Source organism: Bacillus rossius, chromosome 2, assembly GCF_032445375.1.
Source record: "Bacillus rossius redtenbacheri isolate Brsri chromosome 2, Brsri_v3, whole genome shotgun sequence".
NCBI classification, from domain to species: Eukaryota; Metazoa; Arthropoda; class Insecta; order Phasmatodea; family Bacillidae; genus Bacillus; species Bacillus rossius.
Genome location: NC_086331.1, coordinates 99,542,207 through 99,568,658, shown reverse-complemented (window position 1 = coordinate 99,568,658; position 26,452 = coordinate 99,542,207). Strand labels below are relative to the sequence as shown.

Here is a 26,452-nt window from a genome sequence, read left to right as displayed (position 1 = left end):
CGTAAACTGAGCATAATATTTAATCACTTTATGGATCAAAATAACTTTACTAAACAATAATATTCAAGGGGAGATGCCAAAATTCAAGCACAATACCCAATTTTAAAAGGACAAAAAAAATTCAAGGGCAATTCCTGTTTTTTAAAGAATTCAAAGACAAGTGGCCACCATGTGTGGGGTTACGACATTGTCATTAAGATATAAAAGCTCCAAAATAAAATAGTAATAACACCAGGTAGGAAGACCCTTTGAATGAACAAGCTAAGACTTTCCTTGTGTACCCACATGAACAATGTTACTATGATCAAGTCTAAGAAATTAAAGTTATTAGAGTTTGCAATGGTTACAGATTCAAGTTTTTACATAAATGTACATACAATGAACAAGGAACTGATGAATAACAATGTGGATGGCTGCTAGTAGATCAGAATTTATTCGCTATATTGGAGGCAACCAGTACTTCAAACATAAATTAACTATCTGACCTTGGTGCCAAAATTCAATTTTAAAATATAATGCTATCAATGGGAGTAGGAAATACTCTAGATAGGCTTCCAGTTAGGTTAGGTACAGTTAAGAATATGTTAGCATGTAAGCCATTTCTATTTACCACACCAACTACAGGCCGGGGATGTTAAATTACAACCACAAATAAAAATAAATATAGCCTGCTGCAGAATACCAAGACTTTGGCCTGCCCATAGATTATCAGCTGATCTTGGAAATACTGTCCCTCCACTAGGGATCACTTACTGGGTTTACAGCACTGGAAGTTATTTGGGACATGGATGTACCTGAAGAGCAAGATCAGAACATAAAGCACTGTCAGTGTAAATGAAACTACACATGTATTTTGGGATCACTTCTCCTCCTAAAATCTATCTTCACTAGTGACTTGATGTAAGTTTTTGGACATACGCCATTGCTAAGAACTTTTTCTGTTTGAAGAAAAACTAATAAATAAAATAAATAAATAAAAATACTCAAAAAAAAAAAAAAAAAAGGACAAAAACACACAAAATTAAGCAAACAATTGCTGTTGTCAACAAGGATATGAACACCACAAAATATTCCGAAACAGGAATATGGTCAGCAAACAAACAAAGAAAAACAAAGAAAAATGTACTAAGAGAACGAAAAAGTCCCCACAAATGATGACAACACAAAAATATTGAAACCCAAAATAATTCAGCACAACAGTTGAAGCGAGACAAAAAACATGACAAAACGAAAAGACAAACAAACACAATAGTTTTACCTAAACAGAAACAAGCGACGTTTCGGGAACTGCTATCTGCTCCCGTCCTCAGGCAGAGACGCACATGGTACGGAAACACAGGTGCGACTGAGAAGGGGCTGGAAAATGAGGGTATCTGCAGGTTTCTCAGTTTCTGTGGATTTGAGTGTTTTGTTGGATTTCAAATGCTGTTTGATGGTGTTGACAGGGTAACCATTGGCTATGAGTTCTTTTTTTATATGATTGTGTTCAACCGCAATGGATTTCTCATCAGAACAAATAATCTCAGCTCGGTTGGTTAGTGTGTGAATTATGCCAGTTTTTGTTGTTTTGGGATGGTTGGATGCAAAATTAAGGTATTGGCCTGTGTGCGTAGGTTTCCTGTATACTTTTGTTTCCAGGCTGTTGTTTTTTCTGCTGACTAGTACATCCAGGAAAGGAATGCTACCTTTGGTTTCCTTTTCATATGTGAATTTTATTGATGGCCTCAGAGAGTTGAGGTGGTTCACAAATTCCTCCAAAGTTTCAGGTCCATGTTGCCAGACAGTGAAGGTATCATCCACATAACGAAGCCAGATTTTGGGAGGGCTATTACTTTTGCTAAGTGCTTCTTGCTCAAAGTTTTCCATAAATATATTGGCCATAAATGGTGAAAGAGAAGAGCCCATTGCCATGCCATCGGTCTGTTTGTAGAAAATATCCTTGAACTGGAAATATGTTGTGGTGACACAGAGGGTAATCATTTCCATGATGGATGGGATTGGTATTATAGTTCTGTCCTTTAGGGTTGGATCAGCTTCCAATTTGGCCTTGACAATGCTGAGTGTTTCGGCTACTGGCACATTAGTGAAGAGGCTTTGGACATCAAAACTCACCAGGGTATCGTTGTTTTCTATTTTCAGTGTTTTGACTTTAGAAATAAAATGATTAGAATCTTTGACAAAAGTATCTGTCTGTCCTGCTAGTGGCTCAACAATTTTCAGGAGATATTTTGATAGTTTCTGGCATGGGGAATTACAACAACTGATGATGGGGCGCAGAGGCATGTCTGTCTGCGCCCCATCATCAGTTGTTGTAATTCCCCATGCCAGAAACTATCAAAATATCTCCTGAAAATTGTTGAGCCACTAGCAGGACAGACAGATACTTTTGTCAAAGATTCTAATCATTTTATTTCTAAAGTAAAAACACTGAAAATAGAAAACAACGATACCCTGGTGAGTTTTGATGTCCAAAGCCTCTTCACTAATGTGCCAGTAGCCGAAACACTCAGCATTGTCAAGGCCAAATTGGAAGCTGATCCAACCCTAAAGGACAGAACTATAATACCAATCCCATCCATCATGGAAATGATTACCCTCTGTGTCACCACAACATATTTCCAGTTCAAGGATATTTTCTACAAACAGACCGATGGCATGGCAATGGGCTCTTCTCTTTCACCATTTATGGCCAATATATTTATGGAAAACTTTGAGCAAGAAGCACTTAGCAAAAGTAATAGCCCTCCCAAAATCTGGCTTCGTTATGTGGATGATACCTTCACTGTCTGGCAACATGGACCTGAAACTTTGGAGGAATTTGTGAACCACCTCAACTCTCTGAGGCCATCAATAAAATTCACATATGAAAAGGAAACCAAAGGTAGCATTCCTTTCCTGGATGTACTAGTCAGCAGAAAAAACAACAGCCTGGAAACAAAAGTATACAGGAAACCTACGCACACAGGCCAATACCTTAATTTTGCATCCAACCATCCCAAAACAACAAAAACTGGCATAATTCACACACTAACCAACCGAGCTGAGATTATTTGTTCTGATGAGAAATCCATTGCGGTTGAACACAATCATATAAAAAAAGAACTCATAGCCAATGGTTACCCTGTCAACACCATCAAACAGCATTTGAAATCCAACAAAACACTCAAATCCACAGAAACTGAGAAACCTGCAGATACCCTCATTTTCCAGCCCCTTCTCAGTCGCACCTGTGTTTCCGTACCATGTGCGTCTCTGCCTGAGGACGGGAGCAGATAGCAGTTCCCGAAACGTCGCTTGTTTCTGTTTAGGTAAAACTATTGTGTTTGTTTGTCTTTTCGTTTTGTCATGTTTTTTGTCTCGCTTCAACTGTTGTGCTGAATTATTTTGGGTTTCAATATTTTTGTGTTGTCATCATTTGTGGGGACTTTTTCGTTCTCTTAGTACATTTTTCTTTGTTTTTCTTTGTTTGTTTGCTGACCATATTCCTGTTTCGGAATATTTTGTGGTGTTCATATCCTTGTTGACAACAGCAATTGTTTGCTTAATTTTGTGTGTTTTTGTCCTTTTTTTTTTTTTTTTTTGAGTATTTTTATTTATTTATTTTATTTATTAGTTTTTCTTCAAACAGAAAAAGTTCTTAGCAATGGCGTATGTCCAAAAACTTACATCAAGTCATGCACTCCCATTGCACAAATCTTTTAAAGATAATATCTTCACTAGTAGTCTCATGGATAACAATTGCCTCTCAACCTCGCCTCTTCCTCATTGATCTAAAGGTTAAAGTGTTACAGCCTCTTAATCAAGATTAATATGCATCATTTATACCACACATTTTGGTCAATCATATAAATTGAATTGTTTTAAAGTTAAGAAAAATGTCATCTTGGCTCACATCCCCATACTTTCCAGGAAATGTTGCAACACCAAGTACAAAGTGTGGCTAACATGGCTCAACAAACCATTTGCACTGTAACATTTCAGTGAGTCCAACCAGCATAGATATCAGATGGTAACATGGCTTTTGCTATCCCAAAACTCTCAGCACTCACAACCCTAAGTACTCTCACTCAATTCCATGATGTCAAACTTAGCATCCTCCATTAATTGCTGCATCGCTTCCTTCACGAGGTAAAGGAATGGTGCTGACAATCAGGGGGAAAAATTTGAAAACCTGTAGGGTTTCTGTTTCACTGTTACAATTTTGCACATGTGAGTGTGCACCCTGACATATATGCCCAAGCTTACAACTTTCTTAGTTTCAAATGTCTGTACAGCTTAAGACTAAGAGAATAAAACACATACAATTTGCCAAGCTAGCTTTTTAGAACAGTCTGATTTTAAAGACAGAACTTTTGCTGCAAATCTGGAACTGTGTGACAGCAACCAGGTGGCGAGACCCATTCTCCTTTGCAGGCTTTCTTCGTAAACAGTGCTGTTTTCTTTTCTATATGTCACAAGCAAACAGGAAATGGTAAATTCATTTAAGTGCTTAGCACTAGACCCTAAAGGTTTAGCACTATTTGACTGTAACCTGAGGGAGTAGGCACTTGAAGACTAGAAGTTAGAACATGAAGTATTCCTATAACTACAGCCAGATAATCAATCGGTAAAAATTCTGCAGTTTAAAAATCATTTATCTGAATTTTATTTCAGTAAGGTCTTTATTCTTTTTCCAGAATTTTAGAGTAGCCAAATTATAAATGAAAAGTTACGAATAATAAGTTTTTTTTTATCAACCAAATGTTATCAGAAATGTTTTAACATGATGAACGGATGTATGTAGTTTCTTTGTATACTAACTGGAAATTGGTATGTCATCTAACATTCTCATTGTTTTGACTGTGATATGTTTGTTTGAACGGGTACAGTAGGCACAGGAAACTGAAAGCCTGTTGACAGTTGAATTTATTCTTGAACAAGAAAGCAAATACTAGTCCAGGTTATTCTGCATAACCTTTATATGCAAATTCAAACATTAAAAAAAAATATTTGTAAATGAAAAGGTGACACACTGCCCTTATTCGAGGGAAGTTTCTTAGTTCACCAATTTTTTCATTTTCAGATATACTGCGCCTAATGTACCTACTTTCCCTAGGTTCCAGGTAGGATACATATTCCTTTAACATCTCTCTCAGCTGTTTTCTAATAGCTGACTGATTGGATGTGAACATGATACATGTATTCTCTGTGACTGTGGTAATGTAGTCAGAAATAACTGGCTGTGAACCTAAAAATATCCAGAATTACAAGAGAGTGTTATAGTGCCACATCAAGTTGCAACTCATGTAATTGTAATTTAATGATGAGATGGAAGTAAGGAGTTAAATAAAAAAATTAGCAGTTCTTAGACACTGCATGCCAACATAAATGCATGCATCCCTGGCTTACCTCGAAAGTTGTATGTTGTTACTAGAGACACGGCTGCCCCAGAATGTTATCATTGTAGAGGTTACCCACAATTACCACAGCCATTGTTGGGACCTAGCTCCAGACTGCGATATGCAGGGGGATGTGGCTTCGGGTGTGACAGGCATCCCCTGATAAGAAGCACATAATGTTACCGTTGGTTTCACAAGAGTTAGTTCCAAAAAATCTAAAGGTGTCCGAGATGACATGTTCTGCAAATGATCCATGTTACTGAACTGCTCTTATGGTGATTATGGAGGCAGCCATATTTAAGACACCATTTATTGTTAATATGGGCTCTACTACCTGTACAACCTAACGCTAGACATCATGCTACCCAAAGAGTGATTTGTGCTGACCAAAATGGTTCCCTTAGTGGATAACCAATTTTTAATTATGCTTTTAAAAGTATGTACAATGTTTTAAGTAAGTTAATTGAATGCTTGCTGCCATGTATATAATACAAATGTAGGATAAGGAGTTTTACAGCAGTGCTTCGAATGGGTATAAATGCAACATGCTTCACATTACATTGCTCAGCAGAGCTGAGCAATCCTTTTATCTGTACACAAAAATAAATTGACAGTTTTTATTAAGTCCTGTGGTTACACACGGATTCACGGTACGAAGCCGCAGGACTACGTCCTTAGAACAAAGCCATGATCACTCGAGCCTTATTTTGGGCGATTACCGACGACTGTAGTCGAAAATTCTCGTTTCAAAGTTCCAAACACGAAATACAGGTTGATTATACATGGTAGCGCCCAGACCACAGCTGCAAAATGCTCTTTTCAACTACATAACTTTATAATTAGTAAGCCACTGCCAAACACGCGGATTATTGGTACCTCGTCCATACAATGACTAACGAAACACAGTACATCACAAAACACTAAGAAAATTTAAGTTAGATGGGGACTTCCCCGAAATACTGACTTATGATTGCTACAACATTTACTCTTCTTTGAGAGCTTCCCCTAGCTTGGTCTAATGTCTCTGTCCTTCTCCCACACCTACCATCTCTTTTTAATTTAACACCAAATTTGGGGATTCCCGTCAGATATTCCAACGGTCTGGGCTAATGTCTCTTTCTCTCTCACACAGGATGCAATAAATTATCATTTTTCGGCGCCACTGTGTCGCCGCACATCTTTGTCTCTCTCTACACATAATACTCACTGTCTTAAAACTACTACAAAACACATGTAAAAATATTATTATAAAAAGAACATTTAAATGCAATAAAATACTGAAAATCAGACGTATTTAAATAATAACCTAGCCAGCAAAGTGAAAACCAATAAAATTATAATTAGGAGGCTTTTCCAAATAAAATAATTAAATAAAAAATTAATTATAAGCATGTTAGGAATAATAAAACCAAAGTACGAAAAACTAGGTCACTACCACCTTGAAGCCATATATCAGCTGATCTACTGCATTACTGAAAAAAACATAATATTTAATGTTTTTAAAAATTTCTTGTAAAAACTTGGGAGGGCAGGGTCTTGCAACTTTACACCCTCTTTGTTTTCCCTAATAAACAACTAGTAGATGCTGTTCTGAAAAAAAAAAGCTCCTCCAGGAAGTATTTTTGCAGCTGAGGTAAGTGGTCAGATCACTGCTAAAGCATTCTTGAAATGGTTGGAATTGTTTAGTGAGAGGACTCGTCCCACTAATCCTCATTATTCTTTATGGGCACAGCAGCCATAAGGATCTCAATATTATCATGTTTGCTAAGAAAAATCACACACATGATAAGCCTACCACTACACACTAAACATAAATAAGTTGCAACAATTAGATCGGGCGGTTATGCGACCTTTCAAAGGAGCATTCAATCAAGCTTGCAGTGTCTGGATGAGGAAGTATCGACCTTTAAAAAATGCTGGTCTGGTTAACACTGCCTACACTTCAATCTGTAGAATGAATCTGGCACAGTCAGCTTTTGCGTGTACAAGACTTTAGGTTTGAAACCGGGTGTTTTCCCAGATTTGGATTTCATTCCTTCTGAGCTACTCCAGTAACTTAGAGGATTAATGCCAGTTTTTTTCTTAGTTTCTAAGATTAAAATGTTCTAGTTAAAATATTAGTCGTTAAGACCTTAAAACTTCTAAAATAATGGTTGGTCAGTACTGAACGTCAAATTTTTTGCACTCTACCAAATAAAGCCTTTTTATATTTGGAAATAAAGTTTTATAATATAATTCAAGAAACATTATATATATTTTGAATAAAGAACTTGTTAAGGTAACAGATTAAAGTATTAAAATGCAATATTTGAATACATTACCTGTTAGCCAGTTGGTTAAAATTTATACCACTAACAAAGTTTTCTTACATTATCTTTAGTGTTCAAAATGTTTTGCTTAATGTTACTTCTGAAATTTTTAAGGTTTTAAAATTTTGTACCAGTTTAAAATTTTATAAACTTTCATCAATATAATATATTTTACTTTAATTTTATGGTCTAAGTTCAAACTATAACTAAATTACACACAACATGATGTTCCAAGTTCCTTGCCTTACACTTGATGCTTACAAACTGACTAGTCCTGGAAAAAAAACACTATTATTACATGGAGATGATCTAGTTCTTGTACTGTTACGATAATCAAGTATGTTCACTGTTATGCACAGGAACCAACCAACTTACCAACTGTCAGAAAACAGCTGGCTAGCGGAAATATATAGGGCTATAATAAATTAAATACTTGGATATTTTTCTACTATCATTTAAATGTCTCAAGGTAAGCTATGCTGGTCATTAACTATGATAGCACCTACATGTTAAAATCAATTTGAGTCATTGTGTTTCTAAAAATATTACAATATATTGGTAAACATCTTCAGGTATGTATTTCTGAAGTTAAATTCTTAAAAATATTGGTACCCGCAACAGGTACTTCCTTCAACTGAAAAATTTAAAAGTGTTGTTTTTTTCATGTAATTAGTTTTACTATGTTTATTTTAACAGGCTAAAATATATTTTTCTTGTCATACATAGTACAGAAAACAAAATTCCTGTGGCATTTTATTCTATTTGATTAGATTAATTTCCAAACAAGACAGGAAAACAATTAATTAGAATACTTTCCCTCCTAATAAACCTCCCTGAATGAGAATAGTGACAACTAACTTACCTGTAACAGGCTGTACAAAAACACTGTAGACTTTGATGAAGCGCTCGCTTTAGACTGAGGAGTCAAGGGTGAACACGAGAAGCCCTACACATGCATACGGCAACTAATTGGCTCAAAAGATATGAACGCAGAGCAAATGTATCCACTCCAAGGGTCAATAAATTACTTCTGTTACCACACTGCTTAGATTTTGCTTTGCTTTACATTTCTAAACTGACTAATATTTAGTTTTATAATCCTTCTGATTAACAAACAACCAATTTTTGTGCTGTGTCTTAGAAATTTTTAGTAAATTATGCAAATGTAGACTTCAAAACAAAACATATATTACATAAAATGTTGAGTAATTTTAAACTCTTAGTTGCACATTTTCTTTTAGCTGTAAACATTAAAAAATAATCATTTTCAGTGCTGTTAGAAATATACAACCATCAGAAAAGAGAATTTAAAAGCATTAGATAGTAGCCTTTTTTAAATACACACCATACAATTGATTTTCCAGAATCAACACGTGTGCTTATGCAGTAATATGGATCATATTATCACTCAGGAAAAATACTTTATTGCCGGTATAGTTTTACGAGTGACTGACATTGCAACTTGAATCATCAAATATTAATTTTAACCTATGGCATATTAAGATATTAGAGACTTTTTCCTTAGAATACATCCTATTATTTTTTTTATTCTACACATTTCAGGTGAAAACATTAATTTATTATTGATAAACTTGTTTTTACACAATTTTTTGAAATTGCAAATAGTTTGATGTTTAGAGATACAAAGAAAGTTTATAAAATTTGAATTTTCACTATAATTTTTATATTTTCTAATGGTCTTCATACTCGACTACATATTTCTTATGTTATCAACTGTTGTACAGTTTGTAGCTGTGCAGATGCAGCATTGGTACCATTTCAGTAACTGAGACCCGAGTAGTAATTTCCTAAATTATTTTGCTCTTATAATTATTCCAATTTTATTCATGATTTAAAAATCAATTCATACTAAAACTACAGCTGCTAGTGTATTTAAATGGTTACATATTTTAAAAGAAGTGCTTATTTAATAGTTTCCCAAGCCTTAAAGGCTAATTTATATTTTAACCACTGCATGAACCAAGATCATGGAATCACATAGAATACAGGTTTGAGTTAATTTTTTGGTTTACGGGGAGGGGTGTGGGTGGGATAGCCCTTGTCGTGATTATCTTCTTTTATATTGTTCATAAATCTCTATAAAAATTTTGTTTTACTTATATCCTGGAAAACACAAGTTCCCAGGATTTTAGAATGACCAAATTTTTTATTGAATTATGAAGGATATCCTTGAACTAAAAAGGAAAAGCTGCAAACAAACATTGATTTAACACTGTAAACTATGCATAATGAATTGCTCTCATGATAAGCTAGGGTTTTAACATAAAGTGGGCTTTAAGGTTCTTAAGACTATTAAATAAACACTTTGAATAGATAGTACAATTTATAAACTATCACCTATATTAATATCATGAATTCAATTTAAATAATGACAAAAATAAAGAACTATACTAGTAAAATAATTGAGGAAACTCATCTCTTAAGGCTAGTTTCACATGCTGAGTTGGTTATTTCATTTTCTTGTAATTACTATCAATCAAGGGATTTTCCTGGTAAATTTAGTCCAATGGCTCTCTTGCAGTTTTTGTTGGGTCACAAAATATATACCAGATATTCATGAAACATTATTTTCGAGCTGTAAAATGTCATGCAATAGATCATAATTATGAACCGTAGCGTGAATTTTTACAGCTATTCAATAACATTTAGTAAATGTTTGTTGAAAAAAATTCGAAACAAAACATAAAATTCAAAAGAACTGTTGTGAAAATTAACATGAAAGTCCCTCAAATAATAGTAGTGACAAGACAAACAACCAACACGACCATTCCTTTAGATTTGGTATACAGTCGATACACAGTTATAATGCTCAGCTGTAATTCTAAAACTAGGAATGAGCCAATCAAATCCTCAAATACCATCAAATCCTTAGTATTTAAAGGATTTTATATTCGAGGAAAAAGATTCAAAGAAAAACATTAGAGGAAATAAATTCAACACTTGATAAACCTTCTGAAGTTTACTCGGTCAATTTTTTTCCATAATACCTATTCTGTTACCATTCTCCCAGATATTATACTTCTAAAATGTAATTATATAAATAAAATTATAATATGTATTGATTCTGGAAATTTAGTTTGTGTAAAAATAATTCAAAGGGTGGAATGTTTCAACACCATAGTCAATATTTTTCATTAATGTACATTATTTTATTTTTGACCCTTGACACCTAGATTCGTATTCAAGGGTATATTCGAAGTGTTTTCTGGGATTTGAATTTGAGATTTGGATTTAAAAAAAACCTGGATTTGACCTATTATTATCTAAAACACTTTTGTTCTGAGACTGAATGGAAATAATTACAAGCTTCAATACATCATTTTACTTCAGTAAACAAAACATTTTCGTTGTGCTGACCACTTCTATCCACAAAATAAGTGTTTGTGGAACACAATTTATTTAGAGCCTGATGTATCAAAGCTGAACTCATTACTTACCCAGTTCTAGATAAGTTTATACTTCATAAAAAAAAATACAATTCTTAAGCAATCGTAGTCTCTGAACTTGCATCTCTTGCACTTTCTTCAGGTTGTCTATCCATCCTATCATCCTTATCAGGCAAATTTTTTAGGCCTAGACACCTCTTTTACACTCTCACTTTTTTGACAAGGTAAACATATTTTAAATCCATCAATCATATAGACAAGGAAACCAACAAACTAAGTAATTATATCACCTACTCACTACCACAAGGCTTACATTGACCATACATTGGTACGCTTTATGCCTACTTCAGGGCCATAGGCCCTACTCAGTATATCTTACACCTACTATAGAACCAGTTACCACAATACGGCCAAGAGTCTCCGAACCACGAAACATGTTGTACGGAAATACTTTGTACACTTTAGTTTAGAAATTATTATAAGTGCAATTGTCTCCGAGACATGGAACCTTCAGCACTCATACTTGTACATTTTATGCCTAATAACTATAGGGCCATACTAAGTACATTAGTATGTTTGTATTTACCCTCGAATGAGGCTTAGGTGAATGCTAAATCCATGTTGTGCTATTTGAATAGTTTTTCGCAGATGCATGGTAAATATACAATAAATTATTCTTTTTGGCTAGTCTATCATAATTTGACTAAGTGAAATGTAAAACATACCAAGTATCCTTTATTAGACTATATGCTTGCAATTGGCCGTATAATAGGAGGACTCTTAACTTATGTACTTGTAATTTACCATACAGTATGTGTAAGAAGTACTGGGTAAGTGTATACAGTAGGTCTCAAGGTTCGGAGGCTTGGGTTAAATGCTTTTATTTGATCCTACAGCAGGCATAATGTATACCATTGCTTTATATTTCCAAACTACTCAGACAATGACCGGCAAATGATTCCTTAAAAGAAAATAAGAAAAAAATATATGTACCACTTTTTCCTAAAGTAATTATGCATACTTAAAATAATTTTTTTTAACATATTAAATGAATATCAGAACATATTTGCAAGTAAGCAACAAATCTATGAATAATTTTTCTAGTAATGGAAATATTAAATCTGTAAAAACATGGATGGCAACATCATTTATGGGATGAACTCTTTCTTGGCAATTTCATAACATTTAGCCGTGATTGATTTTCCACGGAATATTATTAACAGATATTTCAAAATTAACAAAAAAGTTTATTTTAACATTACTATCTCAGGTAATTGATTGAAAAATAATTACTGTACAGCACTAGTTAGAACAAAGGACGTGGACATCCACAGGACATATTTCTGCCCCGGGTCAAATTCAACGAACAACGTTGTTGGAAGATGGCATTGCTTGGAGTCAGAGATTACTGCGGTACCAAACTATGGCTATAGAGGAGGTGTAAAGCCAGAGTATGGCCACTGTAGTCCTCACCACCCCTCAAGCCCTGCGATCCCCCACAGGGAAGAATAGATGGTTATGCATTTCTCCTACTCTCCTCTTTCAATGTTATATTCACAAGCAATGTCTAGAACTTTTTTTTTGTAGGGGAGAGGGAATAATGTTCTTAATTATTTAGATTATATGTTTTCATAGCTTGTTACAAAAACTGGTAATTGTGATGAACCGGCAAGAGCACACAGAATTTTGCTAGCTTTGTATTGTCATTTGAAACAGTAATAAAGTTAAGAGTGTAATTCTTAATGTATTTAGAGATGATGGCCAAACTATGAAATGTTACTGTAGGAAGTGAAAACCTATTGAAATTACTAACAAAGACACAATTACACTTATTTTACCACAAATCTAAAACAAAATAACAAGACAGTTAAGTATGGTAACTGTTCAAGTACATCTTAAACTAATTTTCTTCAAATAATATTTCAAAGCAAACAAACATTAAAGTCACTCAAATAAAGTTAATTTAATCCTCAAGGAAAATGTCTAATATTTAGATGAAATAAAAGGATATTCAATTGACCCAGTGGCCATATTTTATTGAGATTAGGCTTTGTATGATTTTGGTATTCTTGGGCTAAAAGTCAATCTCAGTATTTAATGTTAATGATAATCAAAATGATGATATAATTTGCATTGTAACAAGTCGGTAGTGTTTGATGCTTCACTCCAAAGGCCTCTGGGTCCAAAAAACATATAGAATAGGCCAAAGACGAAAACCAAGTATAAATGGCAAAATTAGTCCCGATTTGAAGAAGCTATTATAGTTTATAAGATGACACAAGAGTAGAATGGGGAGGTTTTACTTAACTTTGATGCTTGGTGACGATGGTGTCACCTACAGAAGTCTCTCGAAGACAAAGACATTTGACCGTTGCGAAACTTATCTAAAATTTGCATTTAAAAATTAGCAGAAACCAAGCCTTCTGATACTGGAGACATAAGCTACAGCAGCTAGATTGTGGCAGACCAAAGCTTCTTGGCCACCAAGAGCTCTTGTGATGCAGGGACCACAAAAACACACACACAAACAAACCAACACACCCACACACACAAACACACAGAGTGATTCTACCTGTAGAGGACTGCAACTCAACCTTTATTAATCTTTTTCCATACCTAGCTTCAAATCTTGCTAAGTCATCAAGAATTCTGCTAAGAGGACAAAACTTACTAATACCAGAACTATCAAAACTGCATACTGTAAGTTTAAAATAAAAGGGCAGAAAAAATAAACTTAGCAGTAGAATGTAATAAATTAATACAATCCCATACCAAATCAACATTAAAAATAACTAACTTACTTGGAACAAAACTGGGAGTTTACAATACAGAATTAAATAAATCAAATAATAAATTATCTGCTTAAGCAGTGAAAACATTAATGTGAATAATTTAAATAACAAAAATACTGTAAGTATCCTTAACACTTACACAATAATTCATAAATTACTGTACTGGTAACTTCTTACTTTCCATACACATTTGCAGAAGTTTTCAATAACAAGTAATCAAAGCTTACACCTTTTTTTCAAACAAAACACCATTTTGGAAAACCAAAAGCATAGTAACTACCAGATAATTACCTGACAGTATCTTCAAAAAGCTATTATCGCTTCATTATCTACAGCCATAAACATCTAAAGTTTTTTTATTCTTTTTGTTCACTGCTCTGATGTGGCTAGTTATGAAAAAGAATATGATAATGGAATTCTTTAAATTGCACTCTTCAAAGTTTGAGTATATATGGCAGTGTGTTGTGAATTTTTGAATGGCAATTAAACTAAAATAAACATTCCTTCCATTATTATAAGCAGTAGTAAAACTTATAACGACAAGAAACCGTAGAAAAGCAGTTTTGGAATATGGAACAAGAATCCTAACAATGCAGGACTATAAAACAATAACAAAGACAAGCAAAAGACAAATGTTGAGTCTAGCACAAAGTAGAGGGGGTACATTCCAACATATTTTTTCTTTAAGTTTTAAGCAATAGCAAGTTGAGGGTGTTAATGTGTTGGGTATGTTAAAAAGACAATGTTCCAGATTCATTGCATTTTTTATGATAATTAACCTCAGTGTCATACATAATTTTGAACAAATCTATGTGAAATCATCTGAGGAAAACTAACCATGTAAGGCATATTTTTGTAAATTTCACAAAGGAGAGTAATAAAAATTTAACTTAAGATGCAATCTACATGTCCATGTATTACAAGTACATAGGTAGGTTAGGGCCTACTCTTAATAATTAACACAAACCATATTACAATGTGTTATCCTGGCTTCATTATATATAAGTACTATATAGTTGTACAATGTTTTGGTAGCCAGTATCATAGTCCAAACAAGAATAAATCAATTTTTTTAATGGAAGAACAAAATTCTTTTTGAGTAACTACATGTTAGTAGTAACAATTCATTAATTTGAAGCTTGTGTTTTAAGTTAATTTTGAATTATCACATATAAATGAACAGTAAAAAATTCTCCAAAACTCATAATGTGATAATACGACAGGAATCTATAATAGAATTATTTATAGAATAAATTAGCAAAAGGAAGGAGATGCTGCTAACACCAAACATAAACTTTCATGGTGGTGCAAACCACACTATCATTAAATTGAAAAGATTATTTGGATAATTTAAAATAAATTAAATAGCAAATGGTGATTCAAAATGTATTGAGGCTAATGTTTCCAATTAATATACCTACTATTTTGTGTGTTACTACAGCTCACTTCCACCAAAATTATTAACCAAAAAAACACTTCTCTTGTTTCATGTAAAGTAAAATCTTTTATTCAAACAATTATTTTGATTACAAATCTCACCCATAAAATAATCTTTCAATAACACAACTATGTACAAACATCAATGATTTACAAGTTGGTTCTGCACCAGCAATACTGCACGAACCTGAAAAAAAAAAAAAAAAAACAATAAAATAGATTAAACTACATTAAAATTAACAAAAATAATAACTTTAATATATTGATACTACAGACCACTTCTCACACAATGATTTTAGACAATGGCATGTAAAATTGCTTCACTGTAAAACCATATTCCTAAATTTTTGAACACCACAAATTATGCATAGTTAGATGTAATTTCATTTACATACTTAGGGCCGGTTTTATGACCCCCAGCTAAACCTCCGGCTAAAATTTAACCGCAGGCTAGCTCTTATTTCGGTTTTATGACTTCCAGTTAACGTCTACCTTCCAGTTAAAGTCCCGGCTAACCTAGCGGGTGGATGAAGCGACAGAAAATAAAATGGCGATGTATCAGGCGAGGTTAGTTGTTGATAGTGATGATGACTATTTGAGGAATTCTATTGAATATTTGCAGGATGCGATGGAATAATTTATTACTAAATATAAAATGCTTCGCCGTATTCGTCAAAGTTTTATTAAAATTTACATGAGAAAAGGTAGTCACACTTTTTGATTCTCGTCGAGTCGTATATTATTATTTGACTTTCATTGATCACGAAGTACATAAACGTATGCAAAGTATATAAACTTAAATGTTCCTGCTTAAGAATATGTGTAAATTAGTGCATTTTAAAATTGCAAAACGATGGTTATTATTACCTATAAAAAGTGTTTTTTCGTGGAAGTTGTATCTGTGAATTTATATTCGTAATATAGTGGACATATGCCGGGAATGAAATACACTTCATACGACTTCAGACGTGGTTCTAATTCAATGAATACAATTGAATGTGAAAATAAATGTTACCCAATTATCCATTCCCTATCTTAGAAACCTTTAGGTACCTACTTATTATCTACCTGCCACGCAAGTGCAAAACGAAAACAGCACTGGAATTATTCTGTTTCCCATATCCAAGTTTATCCCTTGATCCTATCGTCATGACCCATTATATGTTGGTCTTGTTTTGCATTATACTTGCTGTTTTAATTTAGAATGTTGAAAAATCCTGTACATAACACAAAATACCTAACATATCACGATACAAACAAATTATGCCAGGTCTTGTAAAAATGTATTTCTTTCCTATACATATTACAATCATAATTATTTCCCCAGTGAATATGTCTAGGATCTCTCGACCTACTAAATTAAAACAGCAAGCATCCTATACCACAAACTAATTCCATCAGGATCGGATTAATTAGAATATGTGATACGAAACTATTATTACAAAAATGAAACTTACACCAGTGAAATGAAAATCAACAAGTATTTTCCCGAAACAGGGTCTATATTATTTGATTATGAAATAAATTTATGAAAGAAATAAGTGTTCTCTAGCAAAAATGTCTTATCCCTATTTATTTGTTTGTATAGAATTACTTCGTTAGTTTTGGCTTAATATATAACCTAACAAAATCATGAGTTTAAATACAAGAGTAAAGTTAAAAACACACGGTTTTGAATCTTAAATTGTAATTTTATGGTTTAATACAAAGCAGGTTTGACGTTGAGGTAGCTTTTGGTTAATTTAATTATATCTGTTGCAAGATAAAGTTCACGGCATATTTCTTTACTGCAGCTGTAAACATTACGATTGACAATACAAACAAACAGCTGACTAACAGTCTACCAGAAAAAAACTGTCTCGCAACAAAAGTTACCAAATTTTGGTTTATTTCATTTCCAACACACACATTATTACACCGCACGCTTCGTCAGGTTCCGGTTAGCCAACCGCAGGCTAAGTATGGGTCATAATACACCCCTCGTTCGTTAACCGGAGGCTAGCCTAACCGGAGGGCTAGCTAACCTGAAGATTTAGCCGGGGGTTATAAAACGGGCCCTTAGTGAGCCAAAATATTGCATCTGAAGCTATAACCTAATTAATAAAAGTTGAAAAAGTTGCAGAAGTAACCACCCAATAGACAGACACTCAAAATTAAATAAAGCAGCTTGCCTGTGAGGCAAGGCTAAATGAATAAAGCCCTGGCAATGAGTTAGAAGAGTTTCTGGGAAACAGTTATGAGGGTTGCTGGTCAGTTTTATTAAATTTTAAGTCCATCCAGGAGCACTGTGCAAACCCCAACTCGTCTAAAAACGAAAGCGAAATGGTGAGATAAAAAAATTGTGATGATGGGGTCTCGGCACTCAAAGCACAAGTGGTCAATAGAACCTAAGCCAAACTCTCAAAAGCAAGTTAACATTGAATGACCCTTCATATAATAATCTATACTATTTTAATAAATTTACATCATAGGTTGATACAATCAAGAGTTGAGGAGGGCTCATTGAGCCATTTGAAATTATAAAAAGACTTCTTGCCCATTTATAGGTAAGTGAATGAATAGGGGCTTAATGTATTACACAGGGAGGGTCTGAGTTGGGGCTCACCAATTTGGCTTAAACTTAGTGAGTGGAAGCAGGTAGGTGCCTATTTCAACGTCCTAAAATATCTTGCCTGAGTTTAGGATGTGAGAAAAAGCTCTTAAAAGATTTTAAAATTGAGTTTTAGGGATATTTTTTTCATTAATTGTCAAGTCAGCGGTGTGGCACAGTGGTCAAGCGCATTGTCCGGCAATTCACTGGCTTGGGTTCCATAACCACTGGTAGCTTTTAATTTTCTTTTTTTTTTATTTCTTGCAACATTAAACTATTAATTACATAATTTAAATACATTTAAACAGTTAAATTACATAATTGGGTGAGGTTTTGAATAAAACAAACATTTAAGAAAATTCTATCGAGTAATTATCTATGCTGCTTTTAATTTATTATCAGAAGAAACATTACTTTTTTCCATTTTCCAATAAAAGTGATTTTTTTTGAAAAATTACTGCAGACAATTGGTGAGACCCTGTTCACAACTGTAGACACTGTTACAAACTGTAGGAAAAAAGGTATAGTAATGACAGACTATAAGGAATTTGAAACAGCAGCCAGAGCCATGTGCTCTAAACCCACGAACGAGAATAAAGAAAAAGAATCAAATGGGGATATGACAACAAAAGTTGCTAAATGCTGCTACTGAAAGACAAAAGTTAAAATCACAAACCATACTCTACAGTAAACACAATTCAAAAATGTATCATTTAAAACAATTCCTGTTTAAATATATTAACTAACTACATTACAGTGAACTTTACTAAATTAAAAATATTAATTTTAAATATATATACAAATAACTGTTTATATATATATTTATATTATATACCTGATAGTAATATCCCTCAAACTCAACTTATAAATCATTAAAGAGTATTTTCTCGCTTCCAAGGGCCCACTCAGGCATTTTAGGGCATTGAAAGAGGCACCTGCCTGCTTCTACCCACACAGTTTGAGCCATATTGGTGAGCACCGACTCGGACCCTCCCCTTGTTAGCATGGTCATTGGAGATGAAAGGTGTTATGGTAATGGAGCATTGATGGGATGAATATGTGGGAGGAAACAGAGTAACCCGGGAAAACCCAAAGACAACATCCTTGTTTCTAGGGATGTGCGAAAGTGACTTCATCCACACAAAATGAAAGTGAAAGAAAATTTATCAAGTTTCGCGAAAGTGAAACGAAAATGAATTTTTGTACGAGATAAATCTATTCTTAACGAAAGTTAAGCGAAATTTTTTAATTAACAAGGGAAAAAAGTGCCCCAAAATTAGCTCTTCAGTAAAAAATTCTATTACATAAATCATTTTGGTGCCTTTTGATGTATCTAAAAATAACAAGTTCATAAACTCATGTTTGATGACATGCTAGCAGGATACAATATAACCTCCAATGTCATTTGAAATTTTCCACAGATGACGAACCAATACAATGCTTGTGTTACTCCAGTTTAAGGTTGAGATGCACTAAAGCTACATGAACTTGTTTCAGATTTAAAATTAGGCTTTTCTAATCACGTGCATGGTACTGACGAAAAAACACGTGACTACTGCGGAACGGCCGCCATCTTGCACCACTGTCAAACATGGCTAGCTCAGGAAGCTGTAGACCAGGCAAAAGGACATTGTCAAAATAAAACATAACAAATGGTTGCTGCTGAGTGGTCATTACACGCAGTAACTTGTTGACCTTTTTGTCTAATTAGCTGTATATTATGAGGATTTTATATGCCGGACAGAGTATGTAAAATTTAAATAAAGCCGATGACAATGTTTTTGTTTGGCCGTGCGCTAATAAAAGTAGGTACGTTCTTTGTTTATGTGTATACGGTAAATACTAAATAGTGTACTAACAGTTCTGGAATGTATGTTTTACGAATATAGTACCTACACTACGGTTTGAAAGCAAATGAATCAGGTAATTTTTCAAATATTGCATGATTTTGTTTTGATACCTAGGCCTACTGTAATCACGTTTGAATTTTGTTTACTTTATCGGCCATGTTTGTTCACATTATGATTTTACTGTATTTTCATTAACGTGAGTTTTTTTAATCACCACGTAAATTAATCTTAACGGAAATCTTTTTTCTAATTAATGTCTTTATATAATTTGCACATGTTATTACGTTATTATTAAATTACGAGTTCTTTTTCAACTAGAACAAACGAACTTCGGTAAGCTATTGAACTTTCGTTTGGCTCGAAATATTTACTTACCGAAATCGAAAATGAAAGTAGGAAAATTTCGATTTCGGTTTCCGTATACCGAAAATTCGCACAACCCTAATTGTTTCCCACTTGAGAAAATTCAGGGTGTAACCCTGCTGATAATCGAACAGAGTCGCCTAGTGGGAAGGAGTGATCTGGCCACTCAACCCCATTGCCCCTCCCATTTATGAGTTTCTGATGAACACGCTAAGCACTTTCATATAACACTAGCAAAATTGTGAACAGGGAATTGGGGTGACTGTCACATCAGGCTCAGAGTATCAATGAAGCAGGCCAGTTGATGTCTGTGTATATGTAAATAAGTAATTTGGAATGCATGCTACGCACATGTTATATTAAGCTACCACAGCACTGGCTGTGAAAAAGTAGTGAGTTACACTTCCCATGCACATATTTTGCATTTTCATTGGCATATCATACATTCAACAATTGCAATAATTAAAAAAAAAATTCATACTTATAACTAGTTTTGGCTACACATGTGATAAAAAAATGTTGTATAGCAGTTTTTATTCTTTTTTTCCTTTTCAAAATTCATATTGTGTACAGGGTTTTTGGTGAGACAGTTTTATAATAAATAAAAAAATGGTTAGGTTACTCTAAACTGAATAATTTTCTAAATTTACACTTATGCTCTTTGTTTTACAATAAAAATTTTAATTTAGTGATTTTTATCTGTTTGGGCACGCTTTAATATGACATTATTTGGTTCAGCGCATTCAGTAATGCGGCATCAATTGAGCTGGTACTGTTTAGATTTTTCAGGGGAATTCAAGTGTTTGAACTCCCATTAAAAATGGAAGAAATAGGATGAAAATTGTTAAAACATATTTATGCTAGCTAACAACGATTGTACAAGTTTTACTGTCACTGCCCTTAATTTAAACACCCCAGTATGTACATATGTTAGTAAAAATTATATTGAAAACCTGATCAAATTAAAACTGCAGTCGCAGTGGTTTGAACAATTCCAATAACACTATTTGTGCTGCTGTCCACCTTGGAGACAGGTCCATGCTAAACATCGCAGCCTAATTACTTAGTTCTACTTTCGTCTCTTTCTATCCCTTGCTAGTAAAGATTACCTGGCTGTCAGCAGGTCCCTATTCACAAATGTAGGGCTAATATAGTTGGAGATAACCGTCAAGGGACGCTCAAAATGCATTGCAGCACGCATAATGGGTTTTTTGGCCACATTTTGGTTTAAGGTCATTTTTTACCGTACAAGGTCTTTATATGCTCTTTTGCAAAGTGATTTTATTCCTAAGACTACTGAATCAAATTTTTTATTACATAAAATATTCTTTTACTTCATTGTAAGAAGCTTCGGAAAATTAACTTCTCGCATGCATCACTACACCTTTGTGCTTTTCTCGGTGACCTATGGGCTTCATTATCTCCACTATTAGCGAACATGTTCATGACCAACATTGAAGAGACAGTGATTCAATCCAGCACTTAGAAACCTAAATGTTGGTACAGATATGTGGACAAAATTTTCGTTATATGGAACCATGGCGAGGACAACCTGACCCACTTCTTGGAGCACCTAAACAGCTTACACCCCGACATTCAGTTCACTATGGAACTGAAAAAAGAAGGAAAAACTACCATTCCTGAATGTGCCAATCTCCAAAAGACCACATGAAAAACTGTGCCACAATGTGTATTGCACACCTACACACACAGACATATACCTAAATTCCACCTCTCACCATCCTCCTGCACAGAAGAAAGCAGTTGTTTTGACACTGGTTAACAGAGTCAAAATTAAATGAGGAATTCAAACATCTCACCACAGCACTACTGGCCAATGGCTACAAAAAGAAGTGTTTACAGCAAGCCATAAACAAACCATCCACTAAAATCCTGCCAACCAATTCAAGAACATAGCTGTGCTTTCATATGTACAAGCATGAAATGCACACAATACAAAAGCCTTCTTGAAAACTGAAAACCTGTCTGCCCTCAGTAAAAGATAAAGCTTTAGCCAAACAACTTGCTGGAATTTACAAATTATGTACCATGTTCCTGTGGCCTGGTTTACATAGGAAAAACAGGAATAAGGGAAACAAAAAGAATTATTGAAAACAAAAAGAGAACCATTGATTTCGACAGAAGAATATTCTTCTATCACCAAATACAGTAGACTTCGATAAATTTGATATAATGGCCAAAACAGAAAAATACAAGTACAGTAAGTCCTCTATTTACGTCGTACCGATTTACGTCGTTTCGGATTAACGTCGCTAATGTTTGAGTACTCATGTTTCAATTTAAGTTGTCGCCGATTCACAATAACGTCGTTTACAATGACCTTAAATCTTTATTTTAACCAAAAAACCGTATATAATTCGTTTATAATTCTTTGTTTCCTTCGGTAGTTAATTTATGCTATGTAGCGTAAGCTACACGTTCACCGCCTTATCTTATCATACATATGAGGGACACTTCCTGCTCTCCGCTGCTCTCCGCGCGGTGATGCAATACTACCAGCCCGCCCGCTCGGCCACCCACGTATCTCGCACGTAGAAGTGTTATCTACTTCCCGCAACGACACAGCATTTTCTCCTACCCCTTTTCGTCCAACTCCTTGGCACTTCAGTAGAGGTGTAAAAATAACTAAAAAAAGTGTACCCGTATGTATTCGTTACTATAACAATTAGTACTCGTTAACTTCTGATACCGCATAACATGCTATGTTATGTAACAGCAACGAATCGAGTCGTATTTCGTACGCGTACAGTATGACGTCGCATAAATAATAATAAATCGAATATAAACAATTAAAAGTATTTGATAATTAACAGCTTTTGTTAACCAAGAAACAATAAAATCTCATTAGAGCAGCTTTATTATAATATCTCTTTTAAGATAAGAACAAAAAACGTGAAAATACGCGATAATAAAAAACAAAAACATACATATTTATAATTTGTAAAAAATACTTTCTTATGTTGTTTCTGTTCCAATCTCAAACTTTGTCTACACACACAATACCTTTAAAAAACAGTAAAAAACTTGGACGACGAATTTCCAAATTATACTTTTCTTAATAAACAAACATCGTTCTTTGTAACGAATAAGCGCGCGCATGCGTAAAACATACGAAAAATGCGAGTAACGAAATGCATTCGTGTGTAACGTTTCGTTACTCGTTACTATATGCTGCACCCGTTACTCAGTAACGAATACATACGGTTTGCTACAGCTCTACGACTTCAGTCGCTATGATATTGAGTTGGCCGGAGTTTTAAACGTGCCGTTGTTAACTTTATCGTTATTAAATGCGTTTGTAGTAGGCATAGGCGTGCGCAGGACTTCAGTATTGGTGGTGCCAGATTACACAACAGCCCTGTCATTCACGGACACCGAACCTAAAGTGGGGGTCCGGGGGTCCTCCCCTGGAAAAATTTGGATTTGTAAGCGCAAAATGGTGCTTTTTAAGGTGTTTCCGAACAAAAACATTAAATACACAGATGTAAAAATTTTAACATTTTTTTATGAAAAATTATGGCTTTGAATGTTATAATCACCAGGAAAACTACTAAACTATTTACAGTTTTCAGCTTTATTGAGCCATAAAGTAAATTGCACAAATTGTTTGCACTAAATTCATGCTGGTGGCTTTGGAAAAACCGTACTTACATGTTTTCTGAAGACTCCAAATAAATGCTAGAAAAAACATTCTCAAATGTTAAGTTTTAAAATCAACAAATCAAGAGAGTTTTTGTAACATACCTACCTTAAATATGTAAAATAATAAAATAATAAAAATACACAAATAAAGTGGGCAAAGGTTTAAATTTTGGAATACAACAAAAATGTTTTGTTGGCGACTGCACATAAGTCATCTATTAAGCCTATCCTTTTAACTAACTAAACTCTCTCTCTTTTTACATGCTTTATATTAGCTTCACCTGTATGTTTGTCTGTCCGTCTGTAACTCTGTCTGTCCGTCTGTAACTCTTTCGACTAAGAGTGAGTGACTCATCACTGTAAAATGTCCCACCCATTTCATTACGTTCGTTAGCCGAGCGGTCTAAGGCGCGCGACTTCTGTGATGTCAGCTTTCGGATTCAAAGATCGTGGGTTCTACTCCCGGCCACGCCTAAAAAAAAAAATGTTTTTTTTTTTTTTTTACATGCTTTATATTAGCTTCACCTGTATGTTTGTCTGTCCGTCTGTAACTCTTTCGACTAAGTTTTCTTTTCTTGCAAAGCACATACTTTTACCAGTTTCAATTGTTCCTTCCTCTGTGCTAGCCTTTCAGCTTGCTTAACTATTTTTACATGTTACATGTTACATGCTTTATATTAGCTTCACCTGTATGTTGTTTGTCTGTCCGTCTGTAACTCTTTCGACTAAGAGTGAGTGGCCCATCACTGTAAAGTGTCCCACCAATTTCATTATGTTCGTTAGCCGAGTGGTCTAAGGCGCGCGATTTCTGTGGAGTCAGCTTTCGGATTCAGCGATCGTGGGTTCTACTCCCGGCCACGCCGAAAAAAAAACGATTTTTTTTTCGGTAAATTCTAAGATTATATCCATACATCTAACTGTAAATGATTCGAAGAGACTTTACCATTTCTTTGTGACGTTGCAACTCCAAATAGTTATCTCAGATGGTAATAGGTAGTGTCGGTAACTCATTTCCCTATGATAATTATACATAAATATAGTTTAAAAACTAAAAAAAAAACATGCTTTTAAAGAATATCAAACTAAAAAGTTAAAAATAAATATAGTTTAAAAAACTAAAAAAAACATGCTTTTAAAGAATATCAAACTAAAAAGTTAAAAATAAATATAGTTTAAAAAACTAAAGAAACATGCTTTTAAAGATTATCAAACTAAAAAGGAAAAAATAATTTTAAAATTTAATTTATGACAATAGTATATAAGCAATACTAGTATAAATGAGAAAAAAGCATGGGGCGCTTAATATACAAAAAATATGGCACAAAGCGCCTCAAGCTTTTTTCTCATTTATACTAGTATTGCTTATATACTATTGTCATAAATTAAATTTTAAAATTATTTTTTCCTTTTTAGTTTGATAATCTTTAAAAGCATGTTTCTTTAGTTTTTTAAACTATATTTATTTTAAATAAACCCTGGCGGACGGCGGCTACTAATCCGTGCGCCTGCCGAGTGGAGTGAACAGTGGACACCGAGCGCGCATTCTATGTAATTCGAGGAGAACTAGCAGAAGTATTTACATTTCAGAAGTTTCGTAGCCGCGGCCCGCGTGTACAACACAAGTAATTGCACCTGGCTTGTTTCCGTGTGTATAGTTAGTTCGATTGATAATTGATATACTGATAGTGTTTTGAGCACATACTGTCACTCGAAACGATTGGAAAACATATTTTTTTTGGAAATAATACAGATTTTTGTAAGTATGTATTATTTCTGCTTGTAAAAAACAAAATAACGTTAACCCTAATGGTGGTGCCAAGGCACCTGTGGCACCTACCGTGCGCACGCCTATGGTAGTAGGCCTACAGTATCAGCTCACAGCAATTTATGATTTTTTCTTCATAAGATGTCTTCCAAACGACTATATATCTGTTTTTATATTTCAATCAATAAAGGTAATAAAGCAGCTGGTTAAATAACCATTCTATAAAGCTGAGAAGTACTAGTTGGACTTGTTTCCCACGCTGTCGGTTGTCATTTGCTGATAAAATTGCCTGTTGTCACGTCTGTATGCCAGCGCTTCCGGCCGACCTTGGGCCGTGGTCGGCCGGTGGCATGAAACATGGCTCATTTTGCGTCGTTTCTATTTACGTCGCGGTTTTCAGGAACGTAACCCCGACGTAAACCGAGGACTTACTGTACAGGACAATTAGAAAAGCCATATAAATTTTCAAACACCCAAACAACTTCACCAGAGAAGATGGCTACAAGCAGAGCAAAACATGGGCACCACTTATGGGAAAAAACTGAAAGCAAGAGGAACAAAGCCACACAGGGTCTAACTCCAAATGACCAACACGGCCAACGAGAAGAGGCCCAACATGATTGGCTGATACAGAAGCCAATGGCACCAGAGCCAACAGGAAAAGGTTTTGTATGATTGGCTACTTGAAGAAGAACCCTTGCAGTATATATATATATATATATGTGTATAGAGTCTTACCACCTTTCAGCTCCAGTTCATTTCTCAACCCTAAAGATGCCTGCTGCAATGCAGAAAAAAACTGGATACAATCTCCCACTTCAATGCAGCTCAACCTCCAAATCCAAGATAGTTTATTTAAAAGGCAAGTATCCAATGTGGATTATTTATTAATTTTAAA

At 34.3% G+C, this 26,452-nt stretch overlaps 2 protein-coding genes across 4 annotated transcripts in view; both read right to left on the bottom strand.

Moving 5' to 3' along the window:
* The window catches only part of LOC134529508 (glycine receptor subunit alpha-4-like), an 80,112-nt gene extending 71,231 nt beyond the window's left edge, over positions 1 to 8,881 (bottom strand). For both annotated transcript variants that reach the window (XM_063363667.1, XM_063363668.1), the window contains exons 1-2: positions 8,550 to 8,881; positions 5,389 to 5,537 (exon numbers count right to left, since the gene is read on the bottom strand). In XM_063363667.1, coding sequence (XP_063219737.1) covers positions 5,389 to 5,441 — 53 coding nt within the window. In that variant the 5' untranslated portion in view covers positions 5,442 to 5,537; positions 8,550 to 8,881. The remainder of the gene's footprint in view (positions 1 to 5,388; positions 5,538 to 8,549) is intronic.
* Positions 8,882 to 15,367: 6,486 nt separating this feature from the next.
* The window catches only part of LOC134529507 (uncharacterized), an 82,074-nt gene continuing 70,989 nt past the window's right edge, over positions 15,368 to 26,452 (bottom strand). For both annotated transcript variants that reach the window (XM_063363666.1, XM_063363665.1), the window contains exon 6: positions 15,368 to 15,510. The gene's annotated coding sequence lies outside the window, so the exon portion shown is untranslated. The remainder of the gene's footprint in view (positions 15,511 to 26,452) is intronic.